Below are 17,095 nucleotides of genomic sequence, written 5' to 3'. Positions count from 1 at the left end.
TGGAACTGCGTCGTTTGGACCTCTGTAGCTAAAGTTACAGCCGTTTGAGTGAGAGAGGGTCAGGCTGACAGCTTTGCAGTTCCTTCAACTTCTTGTATTCCTTCCACTTTTGCATGCTTCCTTTCCATCCTTTGAGCCATTCCTGCCCTGTAATCTCTGAAATCACTTAACACATATATCAAGGCATCTAATGGTAATAAGAGAGGATTAAACATAGGGAACTTAAGGCCAAAGAAGCATGTTTTCAATCAAAGCACATAATTAGGAAGGCAAATGTAAAACCATGCGAATAGTATGAATAAGTGGGTAAAGAGTTGATAAAAACCACTCAATTGAGCACAAGATAAACCATAAAATAGTGGTTTATCAACCTCCCCACACTTAAACATTAGCATGTCCTCATGCTAAGCTCAAGAGAAGCTATAAAGATGAAGAGGAATGTAAAAAAGTATGAAATACAACCTATCTATATGAATGCAACTACATGCAAAATGATTCTACCTACTTAGTTAAAAGTAAACAAATCTTTCAAGAAGAAATATGAACTGGATTTCACTAATTCAAATCATGAAAATGAAGTACAAATAGACTTGCAAGAAGAAAATAGCTCATGAAAGCAGGGAATAAGGAATTGAGCATCGAACCCTCACTGGTAGTGTATACACTCTAATCACTCAAGTGTTTTAAGTTCGATTCTGTCAATTCTCCACTAACCTTGCTTTCTAAGTCTTGCTCTTCATCTAACAATCAACATAAATTTAATGCACAGATACACATATCAAGAGGTCTTTTAAGGGTTGTAATGGGGTTAGGGTCAAGGTAGGATTGTATTTGGTCAAGTGGACTAAAATCTGAATCCTTAATTAACTTAAAATTTCCACCTAACTTTAGACAATCCATGTAATCATAATACCACATCTAACTATCCATTAACCATGTTTTCCACATATTCATGCATTCTAATTTCAAGTACAGTACATATGCATTGCTTTCACCATTTACTTTGGGGCATTTTGTCCCCTTTTTGCTTAATTACTCTTTTTTTTTCTTTTCTTTTTCTCACTTTTTTTATATATATAATTTTTTTATTTTATTTTCCTCAATACATATGATTAAGATATTGAATGCATGAATCATGTCCTAAACATTTCTTTCACATTTTTATAAAGATATATAATACCCAATTCTTAAACCAATTGTTTCCAAATCCACTTTTTCCCACACTTAATTCATGAGCACTTTCACTAGTCTAAGCTAACTAAGGATTCAAATTAAGGACATTATTGTTTTCCGCTTAGAGTTAATGATGTGCTAAAGTAAGGAACAAAGGGGTATAATAGGCTCAACATTGGTTTGTAAAGAATAATGAAAAGGTAAGGCCATATGGGTATGTAAGCTCAGTGAAACAAAGGCCTCTATCATGTAAGTGTATGCATACATAAAACCATGAAAATATAGAATCAAACAAGACAAAGATCACAATTTTAGAGAGAAAAACACACATCAAAAATAAATTATTGGTTGATAAAATGCAACCAATCAATTAGGCTAAAAAAATCTCACAGGTTATTTGAGGTATTTCAGTTATTATTGCTCTCTTTTATTTACATGGTTATTGCTTCCCATCTGAAGGCATTCTTATTCCAGTAGATTTACTTTTCCCCTTTTGGTCTTGGTTAAAAAATCAGTAACTCAGGAATTATCCAACTCAACAGCATAATTGATAACTGTTATCTTTGCTAATTGAATTGAGCTTCAATAATCCTAACCTTTTCTTAGGAAATAAATAGGATTCGAAGATCAAACTAATTAGTCCCTTGACTTTCCTTTGCTTCAGCAAAGGTTAACTAAGTGGAATAAAGATCCAACTTTCATTGTTTTTGATAAGGATAACTAAGCCTGGACTTCCAATTTCTCATACCTTGCCAAAAGTTTATTTTACAGTTATTTATTTATTTTAATTGCAATTTAAATTACTTGCTCCCTATTCTCAAAACCCCAAATTTACAATCTCCATAACCAATAATAAGAACATACTTCCCTGCAATTCCTTGAGAAGACGACCTGAGGTTTAAATACTCGGTTATCAATTTTAAAGGGGTTTGTTATTTGTGACAACCAAAACGTTTGTACGAAGGGATTTCTGTCGGTTTAGAGACTATATCTACAACGCGACTATTTTTATGAACTTCTTTACTGGCAAAAATCCTAACGTCAAAATGGCGTCGTTGCCGGGGAATTGCAAACGTGTGGCTTATTATTGGTTATTGTAAATATTTACTTTTTGCTTGTTTATTTTGTTTTTATTTTTGTTTTTATTTTTGCTTTTTCATAAATTAAGAGGTTATTGGTTTTTTTTTTAGTTATTAAAATTTTTTTTTCAAAAATTTGTTCTTAGTGTTCATCTTGATCTTCAAGTTGTTCTTCGCGTTCATCTTGACCTTCAAGTTGTTATTAGTTGTTTTCTTTGTTTTGATCTAAAAATTTGAAATTTGGTGTCATTTTATTGTTTTTCTCTTTTCTCATTAAATTCAAAAATATTTTTAATTAATTTTTTTGAAAAAAAAATTTCAGATTTTTTTTTTTAAAATTTTTATCTTATCTTATCTTAACCATATGACCCTAATCCTCAACCACCATACCAACCACCTTATGAGCCATATGAACCATATATAGAACCACCCCAATTCCAACCCAATTACTCACAAGAACCACCACTTCAATATTCACCATCTCCATATCCATCAATCCAAGAGCACTATGATCCTATTTATGAAAGCCGAGTGCATCAAGAGACAAAGGATCATTTCAAGGAAATAGTGGATCGATGTCAGGCAACCATTCATCAATTGGGGCAAGCAATAATGAGTCAATTAGCTTCCCGACGTTCGGACACTCAAGAAACCCCCATGGCTTCATGTGGACAATCTAATGAAGAACGTAGTATGAAGGAGATACTAGAAACTCCAGTGAACAGTACGGAGCATGACTTTGTACTGGAACAAGTAGAGGAAGCCGGAATTATTGAAGAAGAAGAAGTGGTTGAAGACTTGGGAGATGCAGAACCTCCATGGGAAAGTCCAGTTATAAAACCCCCTTTCAAGACGTTTGAAATTGATGCTGAGGAGGGTGTACAACCTCCAAGGCATATCACAGTTGAAGACTTGGAAGAGGTTGATCAAGAGATGGAAATTCAAGAAGAAGAAGCACAACCTCCCATGCCCTTAGAAAGCAATGAAGAGAAGATTGAATTGGAAGAATGCTACCAAGAGGAAGAGGTTGAAATTGAAGAAGCTTGCAAAGAGGTGGTAATTATCAGAGAAGAGCACAAGGGAGTAGAGCTTGCAATTTCATTAAAAATACCTCCCCCTAAGTTGCCATCATCCTTCACAACATTTAAGTGGGTAAAATTCATATCCATTAGCTTTCTAATTCCACTTGAATATGGACTACTGGAGACGGATGGTCAACTTAGACCTCTTTGTAACATTAAGAGTAAGAGGAAGATGGCCAGTGGTAAGAATTGTCCTGCAAGATTCATCATGGTTGGAAGCTTTAAGTTTAAATGCAAAGGTTGGTGTAAAGCTCAACTAAATGGGTCTAGGAATCTGTTTGAAGCTTCTTAAGGGCTTTACATGCTTAGTTTGGGACCCTGGAGGCTACTGGAGATGCAAACATTGGTGGAGATTTCTGGATGAGTTCAAGCACAAGCCACCATAACAGGGAGCTCACCAAATGTCCAACTTAAGGACTTTAACTAAAAGTGCTAGGTGGGAGACAACCCACCATGGTATGATCGTTCATTTTGTAATTTTAATTTTATTTAGTTTTGTTTGTTTTCGAGATTTATTTTATTTTATTGAACCTGGAGTTTTGCATAACATTCATATTAGCATTGCATTCTGCATACTGCATTAAAAAAAAAACGCATGCGACGCGGGAGCATCGCTGACGCGTCCGCGTCACCAGTGCATTTTGGAAGAAAAGAATTGAACAGAGAGTTACGCAGGAGCAGGGTTGGAGGCGTGCCAATGGCACAATTCACCCCATGCGACTGCGTCACTGATGCGACCGCATCATATGGGAATAATGGCCTCCCACGCAACCGCGTGCCCCACGTGGCCGCGTGACCAGGATTTCGACGTCAAAAGGGTGCATGGCCGAAAGTTGAGCTGGAATTGGGCTGGACCCGTGCTAGTAGCACAAGCCCTGCCACGCGAACGCGTCACCCACGCGTCCGCGTCATATTGAAAATAAGGCCACCCGCGCGATCGCGTCGACCACACGACCGCGTCAGCCTGGATTTTGGCAATACTGAGTTTTGAACAGAGAGTTGTGCGACCGCGAGGCTGCACTCGCGCCACTAGCACAAATCAAGTCACGCGATCGCGTGCCCCACGCGTCCGCGTCACCCAACCTTATCGCACACCATGCGACCGCGTCACCCACGCGACCGCGTCGCCAGCGTCGCACAACCTATCCAGATTAGTGCCAATTTTCTTAACTTTTCTTTTCTAATCCTAATTTCTTCCTTCTCTCTCCTTTCTCACTTTCTTTTTCTTCTTCTCATCCTTTTTTCCTCTCATTCTATTTTATTTAATTTATTTGCATACTTTCATTCATTGCATTATTTTCATTGGTGTTAGAAATTTATTTGGGTCATTATTTTTATATATTTTTGGATTATTAAAATGGTTTGACAATTATATATTACTTTTTAAAGGGTTGCTTGCATGTTCAATTTAATACTTTCAAATAGCTTATTTACCATGCACGCTATGTGTTTGTGAAAACGCCCGTATGGCATTGTGCACTATTTTTAAGATTTCTTTTAATCTACTATTATATATGCTTGTTTTTCACAAAACCCTTTTCATGTTTTATTGATTAAATATAGTTGTCATTACAAACATGTTTCTAGTTTGAAAGACTTGGTAATCTAACTTGGACATTGAATGCTTGATCTATGCTACTCATGCCTTTGCCTGCATGCCAATAAACACCTTGCATTCAATTGTTATCATATGCACTAGCTATTTTCCATTGATGACTTTTCACATGTACTCATGAGCGTGTGTTAACGTCATTCTTCTTTATTGTGCAATGATTACCACCTTTCCCGCTCTCTTCCTTGCTCTAACCTTTAGCTTTAAAAGTCACTTTCTTTTTTTTCTTTTCAAGATGGGCACCAAGAAAGAAAAGGAGAAAGCTACTCCCAAACCACCGGCAAGGAAAGGAACGAAAAGAGCCCCAGCTGAGGAACCACAACCCCCATCCACTTGCACATCTTAGCATGCACCGAGGATGGTAAAATCTTTAAGTGTGGGGAGGTCGATACCGACTTCCAGGGGTTAGTTACCTTCTTTTCAATACCAATATTTTCTTTGTTAATTGTTGCATTTGCATGTTTGATTGCATATTTGTTTGATTTTTTTGCATATTTTACCACTTGGTTGAAGTAATATTTTCCTTTTTAAGAAAATTTTTTAGAACATTTCACTAATTTGAATAAAATTTAATGTTACACTTGTTAGAAGAGATATTATACTGGAACATGGTTTAGAGCTCGAACACACAAAACCTGTGAGATTTTTGAGCCTATTTGAATTGGTTGCATTTTATCAACCAAAAATTTTGTTTTAGTGTGTATTTTTCTCTCTAAAATTGTGATCTTTGTCTTGCTTAATTCTATATTTCCATTGTTTAATGTATGCATACACTTACATGATTGAGACCTTTGTTTCACTGAGCTTACATACCCATATGGCCTTAACCTTTCATTATCCTTTGCAAACCAATTTTGAGACTATTTTACCCCTTTGTTCTTTATTTTAGCTCATCACTAACTCTAAGCGAAAAACAATAATATCCTTAATTTGAATCCTTGGTTAGCTTAGACTAGTGAAAGTGCTCATGAATTAAGTATGGGGAAATTGGGATTGAAAACAATTGGTTTGATAATTGAGTATGTTAGAATTTTCTGAAAATGTGAAAGAAATGTTTAGGACATGTTCATGCATTCAATAATTTAATCATATGCATTGAGAAAAATAAAAGAAAAAATATATATAATAAAAAAAAAGAAAAAAGAAAAAGAAAAAGAGAAAAAGAAGAGAAAAAGAGCAAATAAGTAAAAGGGGACAAAATACCCCAAAGTAAATGGTGAAAGCAATGCATATGTACTGTACTTGAAATTAGAATGCATGAATATGTGGAAAACATGGTTAATGGATGGTTAGATATTGTATTTTGACTACATGGATTGTCTAAAGTTAGGTGGAAAGTTTAAGTTAATTAAGAATTAAGATTTTAGTCCACTTGGCCAAATACAACCCTACCTTGACCCTAACCCCATTACAACCCTTAAAAGACCTCTTGATATTTGTATCTGTGCATTAAATTTATGTTGATTGTTAGATGAAGAGCAAGCCTTAGAAAGCAAGGATAGTGGAGAATTGAGAGAATCGAATCTTAAACACTTGAGTGATTAGAGTGTATACACTACCAGTGAGGGTTCGATGCTTAATTCCTTGTTCCCTGCTTTCATGAGCTATTTTCTTCTTGCAAGTCTATTTGTACTTCATTTTCATGATTTGAATTAGTGAAATCCAGTTTATATTTCTTCTTGAAAGATTTGTTTACTTTTAACTAAGTAGGTGGAAACATTCTGCATGTAGTTACATTCATAGGTTGCATTTCATACATTCTTCATTCTTTATAGCTTCTCTTGAGCTTAGCATGAGGACATGCTAATGTTTAAGTGTGGGGAGGTTGATAAACCACTATTTCATGGTTTATCTTGTGCTCAATTGAGTGGATTTTATCAACACTTTACCCACTTATTCATACTATTTGCATGGTTTTACATTTGCCTTCCTAATTATGTGCTATGATTGAAAACATGCTTTTTTGGACTTATAATTGCTAATATTAATCCTCTCTTATCACCATTAGATGCCTTAATATGTGTGTTAAGTGATTTCAGAGATTACAGGGCAGGAATGGCTCAGAGGATGGAAAGGAAGCATGCAAAAGTGGAAGGAATACAAGAAGTTGGAGAAATTGCTAAGCTGTCCAACCTGACCTCTTCGCACTCAAACGACTATAACTTTAGCTACAGAGGTCCAAACGACGCGGTTCCAGTTGCGTTGGAAAGCTAACGTCCGGGGATTCGATTTGAGATATAATATGCTATAGTTTCCCTGACGCTAGGCGATGCGGCCGCGTCGCAGTGACGGAAATCCAACGTGATTGAATTCGAGACCAGCGAATTCTGGGCTATTTTCGACCCAGTTTGCGGCCCAGAAAACACAGATTAGAGGCTATAAAGTGGGGAAATGCATCCATTCATAGAGGGGCTCTCATATTTACAATTTTAAGAGTAGATGTAGTTTTTAGAGAGAGAGGTTCTCTCCTCTCTCTTAGGATTAGGATTTAAGACTTCTCTTAGTTTTAGGTGTAACTCTCAATCCTAGGTTCTTTATTTTTATTTATTTTTCCAATTTAGTTTATGAACTGTTCCAGATTACTTGAATTAATGTTATTTGAGGTATTTCAGTTATTATTTCTCTCTTTTATTTACATGGTTCACTACAAGAAAATAGGCTTATGGCCACGCTTTTTTTTAATGGCCACGCTTTTGTGAGGGTGGCGATTGAATAGAGATTTGGCCACGTTTTTTCTTGCCACGCTTCAAAAACGTGGCGAAAAGGGTCAACGGCCACGCTTTTTGAAGGGTGGCAATTGATTAGAGAAACGGCCACGTTTTTTTCTGCCACGCTTCAAAAGCGTGGCCATAGAGAGAAACAGGGATGTTTTAAAAGCGTGGCGACAGAGTTTCATTATGGCCACGCTTACAAAACGTGGCCATATCCTGGTCCTCTTTTGGCACGCTTTAAAAGCGTGGCCAAAAGGTTTTTTTAAAAAAAAAACTAGACCCGGCCCCCAACTTGGTCCCCAACCCAATTGAAGAGATTTCAACCCGGTCCCCAACCCTAATTGAGCTACCCTTTTCGCGATCGAGCTCACTCTTTCACCCTAATCACTCTTTCACCTTGGCTACCCCTGGAGGAGCTCACATCCCTGCCGTCACCAGAACCACCCTCGCTGCGCCGTTAGCCTCCGCTCCCCCTCCGCCTCGTCTCCTCATCGCCGTTACCAGCATCCTTACCGTCAGCGTCAGCGTCAGCGCCACCTCTTTCAACCGATTCCTTCCAAAAGCGAATACGACAAGGGACAATGTGGGAAGATATCGGAGCTCGGAGGCGGCAACTGTTTTCCGCGTCTCTTGCTCGGTGTCAATGTCAGTCTTGCCCTTGTTGAAGGAATTGTTGCTTTCGTTGCGTTGTTTCAGGTTCTTCTCCTCTTTCTTTCATGTTTCAATTCGCGCTAGCATTGCTTTTCGGATATGAAATTGGTTCGTGCATTTGATAATTTTAGGGATTCTTTTAGTGTTGTGCACAATTTGGGGAGGTTTTGGTGGGGAACGGGTGATTGGCGTAATTTGAAAATTTAGGGAATTTGTGAGAAGATATTCAGATTTCGAAACTTGCATTTTGAATTTTGATATTTTAGCTGTTATATATTTTTACAATCCCTAAACTGTAGCCTACTTTTTTTTTCTTGCCCTAAGAAATTTTTTTGTATATATGAATTCGGTAGCTTCATTAGCTAATAAACAGATTATCTAAAGTTCTCGAAACCTAATAAATATTGTATTGAAAGATATCAAAACCGGGTTAGTGTGATCTTAGCTTGTTGTTTGAAGATATATATGAATCTGTAAAGGTATGTCTTCTGATTTGCATTTTAATCTTTACAATGATGGTTGCCCGATGTCCAGTGTTATCAATTCACTTTATTTTAGATTTTTTATTTCCTCTGAATGTTGCCCTGGATGAAGTTGTTTATTGTGCTGTTTTGGTGTTGAATTCTGGACTTGTGATTGCTGTTTATTGTATTTTTTTTCATTGTCCAAAATAGATGTTGTGAAAGTGTTACTGTTTCATTAATTTTTCTTGGTTTGTTGTTGCTGAGTGCTGCTCTGCTTGTTGCTTGGTCCATATTATATGAAATGCAATGATTTCAGTTTGTGAAACTGGTTAAGTCATATGAATTCTGTTTGCTGCTTGCTTGAACCTGGGAAACATGCTATTTACTGCTGCTGTTTAATAAACAATTGCTTCTGTTGATGATTCTATTCTTTGCATATTAAATAAAAGATTTGAGTGGTATAAATTATTTTATACTACTACAAGATTTATTAAGGATTAAGATTTTATGTTATCTGTAGGGGAGGAAAAGGAAAAAGAAAAAAAAGAAAAAGAAAAAGATAAAAGGACAGTTTCTGACAGGTGATGTGTTTAAGTGGATTTGGTTTATCCACATCAAATGACATATAATATTACAACCTTCGACCTTGGATATGATATGCCAACAATGGCTGCTTCTCTCTCCTTTCTACTTCTTCCACTAGGTATCTATTCTATGTGCTGCTTCCTTAAATTTCCAATTGTTTTCTTCATTTCACAACTCAAACAATGTTACATTGTCATTGCTTCTTGTTTATGTTTTGTTCACAACCTCAGATTGTTTTTGCTTCCACTCTTGTATAGGTTTTAGTTTGAGGAGCACTACTAATTATTGTTTAACTCAATAATCTGTTGTGTCATGTTCTTAGATGAATGATAGTGGTACCAAAAAGTTATTTTTTTCTAAGAGGAAAGTAATAAGTAATAACGAATTATTGTTGAGTTAATGAGTTCATGCATTGTATTTACAGGATAGTAAAGGTGAATTCATTGTGACTTTGTAATCCACTTCTGTTTCTGCAAAATTAAAATTTTCTCAACTATTATCACTGCCCCCAACTTCCATTCTTCAATTTCACTATTCATTTAGGATTTGATTTCTAGACATTGATGGTGAGGTAAAACAATTTCTCCCTGTCATCTAATAGAAATTCAAGAAAGTGCCAAATCATCACAACTATCCACCATGACTTCATACCTTTTTGAATTTCTATTGGCTGAAAGTTTCAAATTGCTTTTAAAGTGTTGGTGCATAGAAATTATTCTCATGGGTTTAACTGTCACAATTGTTTTCTAAAGTATGTAATTTTTTTTGGGGTAGGTTCTACTTGTAAAAGTTTGGGCTGCAATCCTCAAGGCATTGCTGCTGACAGGCTTCAATGCTTGGTTCCGCAATACCAAAGATCGGTGGTAAAAGCAAAGGCCTCAGATACAACTGAATGTGCTGCTATGGTTAATAGCAGTTCACGCAGAGACTTTCTTGGATTGGCTTTGGGAGTCTCAAGCCTCTTTGTTGGTTCATTGGAAGGCAAAGGAGCTGGTTTGCCCCCAGAAGATAAGCCGAAACTATGTGATGAAGCTTGTGAGAAGGGGCTTGAAAATGTATGGTGAGAATACATTGTTCCTTTCTCTGCCTCCTTTCTTTGTTTTTCTCTGCTAAGACATTACAAATGGTTGTTGTAAATTGCTAATAATGCTTTGATATTTGATGTAATTGCATTGCATCTCCTGTTTCTACTAATGTTAGTCAGCACCTTTCTCAAATGTCAGTTATTTTTAAAGAGAAATTCTTCAAATAAATTTTGGGAAATCAAAGCATTATTAGTATCTAAGCTATTCTTTCCTGATAATAGAATCTATCATCCTTAAAGGAATAGTAGACATTCTTATATTTTCAAAGAATTTGTGCATCATGCAAAGAATATGTTAATAACCAATCTATGTGATTGCACTTAAGTTTTAATATTCACATTTTGAAGACCCTTGATCAATGACCACCATGGAAACATGCTATTTATCGCTTGCGTTAACGTGTAACTATTGATTAACATATCTACAAGTGTTTTAAAGTGGTGTTCTAGTTTTTTCTGGTTGATGGAGTCATTGTTTTATTTGTTGCCATTCACCGATTGTTTACTTTTTTATTATGCCTTTTGTTTTTTACGAAGAAGATTTGGATCTGGTTCTGCAGGCTGCAGAGGCTTGGATTGATGTTGAAAGAGTTCATACAATTGCATTAGGAGCCAAGAAGAACTAGTGTCATGATGATCTATCTTTTTTTTTTTCGGGAAAATTGCAATCAATGGAGTCAGGTTCAGTATAATAGTACTTAGCAATAACTTCTTATACTGCTCTCTGCACCTTCTAAATTTTAATTCTATGGACCTTTTTTTATTTTTTCTTATGGATGTATCTATAAATATGGAGTACAAAGTAGTGAAGAAAATAGTTCTACTGCAGGTTGCAATGAAGCTTCTTTCAGATAGGGAAAAATTCATGCAAGTGCTTTGTTGCGGAGGGGAATTTGGACCTTAAATGAAAAAATTTTGTACCGATTTCTCGTCAGTGCTTGAGGAGAATCATAAATTCCTAGTACAAATTTTAATTACTTAATTACTATACTAATTGTATATTGTAATAATCCAGAAGTTTGTGTTAAGCTGACCAAGTTTATTTTTATTCCTATTAGCATAATGCTGATGAATTTTTATAGTAGAATGTGAATGAAAACGGTGAATCAATCTATTCTGATCTTTGTGCAGGATGCTTATCTCCCTCAACAGCTTTTAGATAAATTGATGTTCATTTATAATTATGTGGATATGGCTCGAGTAACAGGTGTCCCAATTTTTTTCTGCTTGCTAGGGGCCAAAGCATTAAGGTAAAGAAATAATATCTAATTTTTATAATCAATTATTATGATATGTGGGAAATACTTGGCACATGAATTTGACAATAACTTTTTTTCCCCTCCTTTCCTTACAGGTACTTTCTCAACTTTTAAGGTGACTCCTGAAGATGTTCGAAAACTTAATCTCCCTCCAGAATCAGTGAACAAAACTCCATCTGGGGAAACATTTGTTAAATCAAATTTGCAGAAGGTCTGTTGCTTTTAGTTTGGTATTTTGAGCATAGTTTAGTTTCGTATTATTGTACTTTTAGATTTTTATTTACCAATCAGTGAGCATAGTTTAGTTTCTGTTGCTTTATTGTTCTTGATATTTTGCTACAGGCTAGTATTGGAATGGATAACTTGAACGCTTAATGCATAAAGTGGAGCAGTTTTAGGTTGATTATGATCTTTTACCAAGTATTTAGGCTGATGAGCATCTCTATTAGTGTAATTTGATATATTATGAGCAGTTCTAACTTGTATTGTTTCTGTATTTTTCTTCGGTTTTTAGTTTTAGAATTTGAACTCGAGATTTATTTTGTATTTGAATATTAGTTTTTTAATGTATAAAACAATTATAGTAAATTATATATGTCACTAATTATTGTTTGATATGACTTGTAATAAAAATTGCATACTATATTTGTAGGTTTGGTAATAAAAAAGGATTGAAAATTTATATTGTGTAGCAATGAAGATCAAGTAAGGAAAAGAATTTTTTTTTTAATTTAACAAGGCTTTCGCCACGCTTTTAAAGCGTGGCAGTATATCTTACCATGGCCACGCTTTAAAAGCGTGGCCGTATCTCTTCCTATTATCACGTTTTAAAAGCGTGGCCATACCTCTCTTTTTGCCACGCTTTAAAAGCGTGGCCAGATCTGCCCTATCGCCACGCTTTAAAAGCATGGCCAGATCTGCCCTATAGCCACGCTTTAAAAGCGTGGCCATATCTCCCACCTACAGCCACGCTTTTAAAAGTGCCAATTTGTAAAAAAGCGTGGCAAAAAAAAAGCGTGGCGATAGACTGAAAAAGTGTGGCGATAGAGCAACCGCCACCCTTTCATAGGTCACCCTTTCAAAAGCGTGGCGGTAGCTCAAAAGCGTGGCGAAAAGCTATCGCCATGCTTTTTTCAGCTTTTCGCCACGCTTTAAAAGCGTGGCAATAGACTTATTTTCTTGTAGTGGTTATTGTTTCCCATCTGAAGGCATTCTTATTCCAGTAGATTTACTTTTCCCCTTTTGGTCTTGGTTAAGAAATCAGTAACTCAGGAATTATCCAACTCAACAGCATAATTGATAACTGTTATCTTTGCTAATTGAATTGAGCTTCAATAATCCCAACCTTTTCTTAGGAAATAAATAGGATTCGAAGATCAAACTAATTAGTCCCTTGACTTTCCTTTGCTTCAGCAAAGGTTAACTAAGTGGAATAAAGATCCAACTTTCATTGTTTTTGATAAGGATAACTAAGCCTGGACTTCCAATTTCTCATACCTTGCCAAAGTTTATTTTACAGTTATTTATTTATTTTAATTGCAATTTAAATTACTTGCTCCCTATTCTCAAAACCCCAAATTTACAATCTCCATAACCAATAATAAGAACATACTTCCCTGCAATTCCTTGAGAAGACGACCCGAGGTTTAAATACTCGGTTATCAATTTTAAAGGGGTTTGTTATTTGTGACAACCAAAACGTTTGTACGAAGGGATTTCTGTCGGTTTAGAGACTATATCTACAACGCGACTGTTTTTATGAACTTCTTTACTGGCAAAAATCCTAACGTCAAAATGGCGCCGTTGCCGGGGAATTACAAACGTGTGCCTTATTATTGGTTATTGTAAATATTTACTTTTTGCTTGTTTATTTTGTTTTTATTTTTGTTTTTATTTTTATTTTTTCATAAATTAAGAGGTTATTGGTTTTTTTTTTTTAGTTATTAAAATTTTTTTTTTCAAAAATTTGTTCTTAGTGTTCATCTTGATCTTCAAGTTGTTCTTCACGTTCATCTTGACCTTCAAGTTGTTCTTAGTTGTTTTCTTTATTTTGATCTAAAAATTTGAAATTTGGTGTCATTTTATTATTTTTCTCTTTCCTCATTAAATTCAAAAATATTTTTAATTAATTTTTTTCGAAAAAAAAATTCAGAGTTTTATTTTTAAAATTTTTATCTTATCTTATCTTATTTCAAAAAACAAATTTCAAAAAATTCAAATTTCAAAAATTTAAAATTCAAATTTCAAAATTTAATTTTCAAATTCAAAATTTAAATAACCTTTTAATTTTAATTTGTTTTTATTTTTTAATTTTTATTTTCTACTATGAACTCTCACCCTTTTGGCTATGAGTCTGGTTACAATAATGTTGCAAGAAGAAGAAATTACAATGAGAACATGCATCAAGGTTTGAATAATCAAAGATGGGAGGAGCCACAAGGATTTGATCAACCCTCATGGCAACAACCATCTCCAATGGACTATCAACAACCACCACCATATGCCTATGAATCCCCTCCTCAATATAACTTTGGACCACCATACTCACAAGCCCCTTTCCGCCATTCACCTCCATATGACCCTAACCCTCAACCACCATACCAACCACCTTATGAGCCATATGAACCATATATAGAACCACCCCAATTCCAACCCAATTACTCACAAGAACCACCACTTCAATATTCACCATCTCCATATCCATCAATCCAAGAGCACTATGATCCTATTTATGAAAGCCGAGTGCATCAAGAGACAAAGGATCGTTTCAAGGAAACAGTGGATCGATGTCAGGCAACCATTCATCAATTGTGGCAAGCAATAATGAGTCAATTAGCTTCCCGACGTTCGGACACTCAAGAAACCCCCATGGCTTCATGTGGACAATCTAATGAATAACGTAGTACGAAGGAGATACTAGAAACTCCAGTGAACAGTACGGAGCATGACTTTGTACTGGAACAAGTAGAGGAAGCCGGAATTATTGAAGAAGAAGAAGTGGTTGAAGACTTGGGAGATGCAGAACCTCCATGGGAAAGCCCAGTCATAAAATCCCCTTTCAAGACGTTTGAAATTGATGCTGAGGAGGGTGTACAACCTCCAAGGCATATCACAGTTGAAGACTTGGAAGAGGTTGATCAAGAGATGGAAATTCAAGAAGAAGAAGCACAACCTCCCATGCCCTTGGAAAGCAATGAAGAGAAGATTGAATTGGAAGAAAGCTACCAAGAGGAAGAGGTTAAAATTGAAGAAGCTTGCAAAGAGGTGGTAATTATCAGAGAAGAGCACAAGGGAGTAGAGCTTGCAATTTCATTAAAAATACCTCCCCCTAAGTTGCCATCATCCTTCACAACATTCAAGTGGGTAAAATTCATATCCCTTAGCTTTCTAATTCCACTTGAATATGGGCTACTGGAGACGGATGGTCAACTTAGAGCTCTTTGTAACATTAAGAGTAAGAGGAAGATGGCCAGTGGTAAGAATTGTCCTGCAAGGTTCATCTTGGTTGGAAGCTTTAAGTTTAAACGCAAAGGTTGGTGTAAAGCTCAACTGAATGGGTCTAGGAAGCTGTTTGGTAGCTGCAGCGAGAATTCAAATTACTTATTACCCAGTTGGAAAAATACAAATCCCGACAGGGATGGGTGTAAAATCAAGATTTGGGATCCTGGAATCTGCTCTGACACTTGTTACCCCGGGAGCCTAAGAATCTGTTTGAAGCTTCTTAAGGGCTTTACATGCTTAGTTTGGGACCCCAGAGGCTACTGGAGATGCAAACATTGGTGGAGATTTCTGTATGAGTTCAAGCACAAGCCACCATAACAGGGAGCTCACCAAATGTCCAACTTAAGGACTTTAACTAAAAGTGCTAGGTGGGAGACAACCCACCATGGTATGATCGTTCATTTTGCAATTTTAATTTTATTTAGTTTTGTTTGTTTTCGAGATTTATTTTATTTTATTGAACCTGGAGTTTTGCATAACATTCATATTAGCATTGCATTCTGCATACTACATTAAAAAAAAAAAAAAACGCATGCGACGCGGCAGCGTCGCTGACGCGTCCGCGTCACTAGTGCGTTTTGGAAGAAAAGAATTGAACAGAGAGTTACGCAGGAGCATGGCTGGAGGCGTGCCAATGGCACAATTCACCCCACGTGACCGTGTCGCTGATGCGACCGCGTCATATGGGAATAATGGCCTCCCACGCGACCGCGTGGCCCACGCGGCCGCGTGACCAGGATTTCGATGTCAAAAGGGTGCATGGCCGAAAGTCGAGCTGGAATTGGGCTGGACCCGTGCTAGTAGCACAAGCCCTGCCATGCGAACGCGTCACCCACGCGTCCGCGTCATATTGGAAATAAGGCCACCCGCGCGATCGCGTCGACCGCGCGACCGCGTCACTCTGGATTTTGGCAATACTGAGTTTTGAACAGAGAGTTGTGCGACCGCGAGGCTGCACTCGCGCCACTATCACAAATCAAGTCACGCGATCGCGTGCCCCACGCGTCCGCGTCACCCAACCTTATCGCGCACCACGCGACCGCGTCGCCAGCGTCGCACAACCTATCCAGATTAGTGCCAATTTTCTTATCTTTTCTTTTCTAATCCTAATTTCTTCCTTCTCTCTCCTTTCTCACTTTCTTTTTTCTTCTTCTCATCCTTTTTCCCTCTCATTCTATTTTATTTAATTTATTTGCATACTTTCATTCATTGCATTATTTTCATTGGTGTTAGAAATTTATTTGGGTCATTATTTTTATATATTTTTGGATTATTAAAATGGTTTGACAATTATATATTACTTTTTAAAGGGTTGCTTACATGTTCAATTTAATACTTTCAAATAGCTTATTTACCATGCACGCTATGTGTTTGTGAAAACGCCCGTATGGCATTGTGCACTATTTTTAAGATTTCTTTTAATCTACTATTATAAATGCTTGTTTTTCACAAAACCCCTTTCATGTTTTATTGATTAAATATAATTGTCATTACAAACATGTTGCTAGTTTGAAAGACTTGGTAATCTAACTTGGACATTGAATGCTTGATCTATGCTACTCATGCCTTTGCCTGCATGCCAATAAACACCTTGCATTCAATTGTTATCATATGCACTAGCTATTTTCCATTGATGACTTTTCACATGTACTCATGAGCGTGTTAACGTCATTCTTCTTTATTGTGCAATAATTACCACCTTTCCCGCTCTCTTCCTTGCTCTAACCTTTAGCTTTAAAAGTCACTTTCTTTTTTTCCTTTTTAGGATGGCCACCAAGAAAGAAAAAGAGAAAGCTACTCCCAAACCACCGGCAAGGAAAGGAACGAAAAGAGCCCCAGCTGAGGAACCACAACCCCCATCCACTTGCACATCTTAGCATGCACCGAGGACGGT

At 36.6% G+C, this 17,095-nt stretch overlaps 1 protein-coding gene across 6 annotated transcripts; it reads left to right on the top strand.

Annotated features, from left to right (window-relative positions):
- Positions 1 to 7,981: 7,981 nt before the first annotated feature.
- Positions 7,982 to 12,345, top strand: LOC112732290 (peptidyl-prolyl cis-trans isomerase FKBP16-3, chloroplastic-like). 6 transcript variants are annotated; one of them, XM_029291638.2, is made up of 7 exons: positions 7,986 to 8,353; positions 9,293 to 9,475; positions 10,132 to 10,412; positions 11,002 to 11,122; positions 11,573 to 11,691; positions 11,796 to 11,911; positions 12,043 to 12,345. In XM_029291638.2, the coding sequence occupies exons 2-4, from the start codon at positions 9,391 to 9,393 to the stop codon at positions 11,065 to 11,067; spliced, it is 432 nt and encodes a 143-aa protein (XP_029147471.1). In that variant the 5' UTR covers positions 7,986 to 8,353; positions 9,293 to 9,390; the 3' UTR covers positions 11,068 to 11,122; positions 11,573 to 11,691; positions 11,796 to 11,911; positions 12,043 to 12,345. The 6 variants fall into 6 exon arrangements, 5 of the variants coding, with proteins under 5 accessions (XP_029147471.1, XP_072069505.1, XP_072069507.1 ...); XM_072213404.1 differs by having other exon boundaries at positions 7,987 to 8,353; positions 11,271 to 11,691; XM_072213406.1 differs by having other exon boundaries at positions 7,987 to 8,353; positions 10,132 to 10,417.
- Positions 12,346 to 17,095: the final 4,750 nt, after the last annotated feature.

The sequence above is a fragment of the Arachis hypogaea genome, chromosome 13 (assembly GCF_003086295.3).
Source record: "Arachis hypogaea cultivar Tifrunner chromosome 13, arahy.Tifrunner.gnm2.J5K5, whole genome shotgun sequence".
NCBI classification, from domain to species: Eukaryota; Viridiplantae; Streptophyta; class Magnoliopsida; order Fabales; family Fabaceae; genus Arachis; species Arachis hypogaea.
This window is presented reverse-complemented; position numbering and strand designations above follow the sequence as displayed.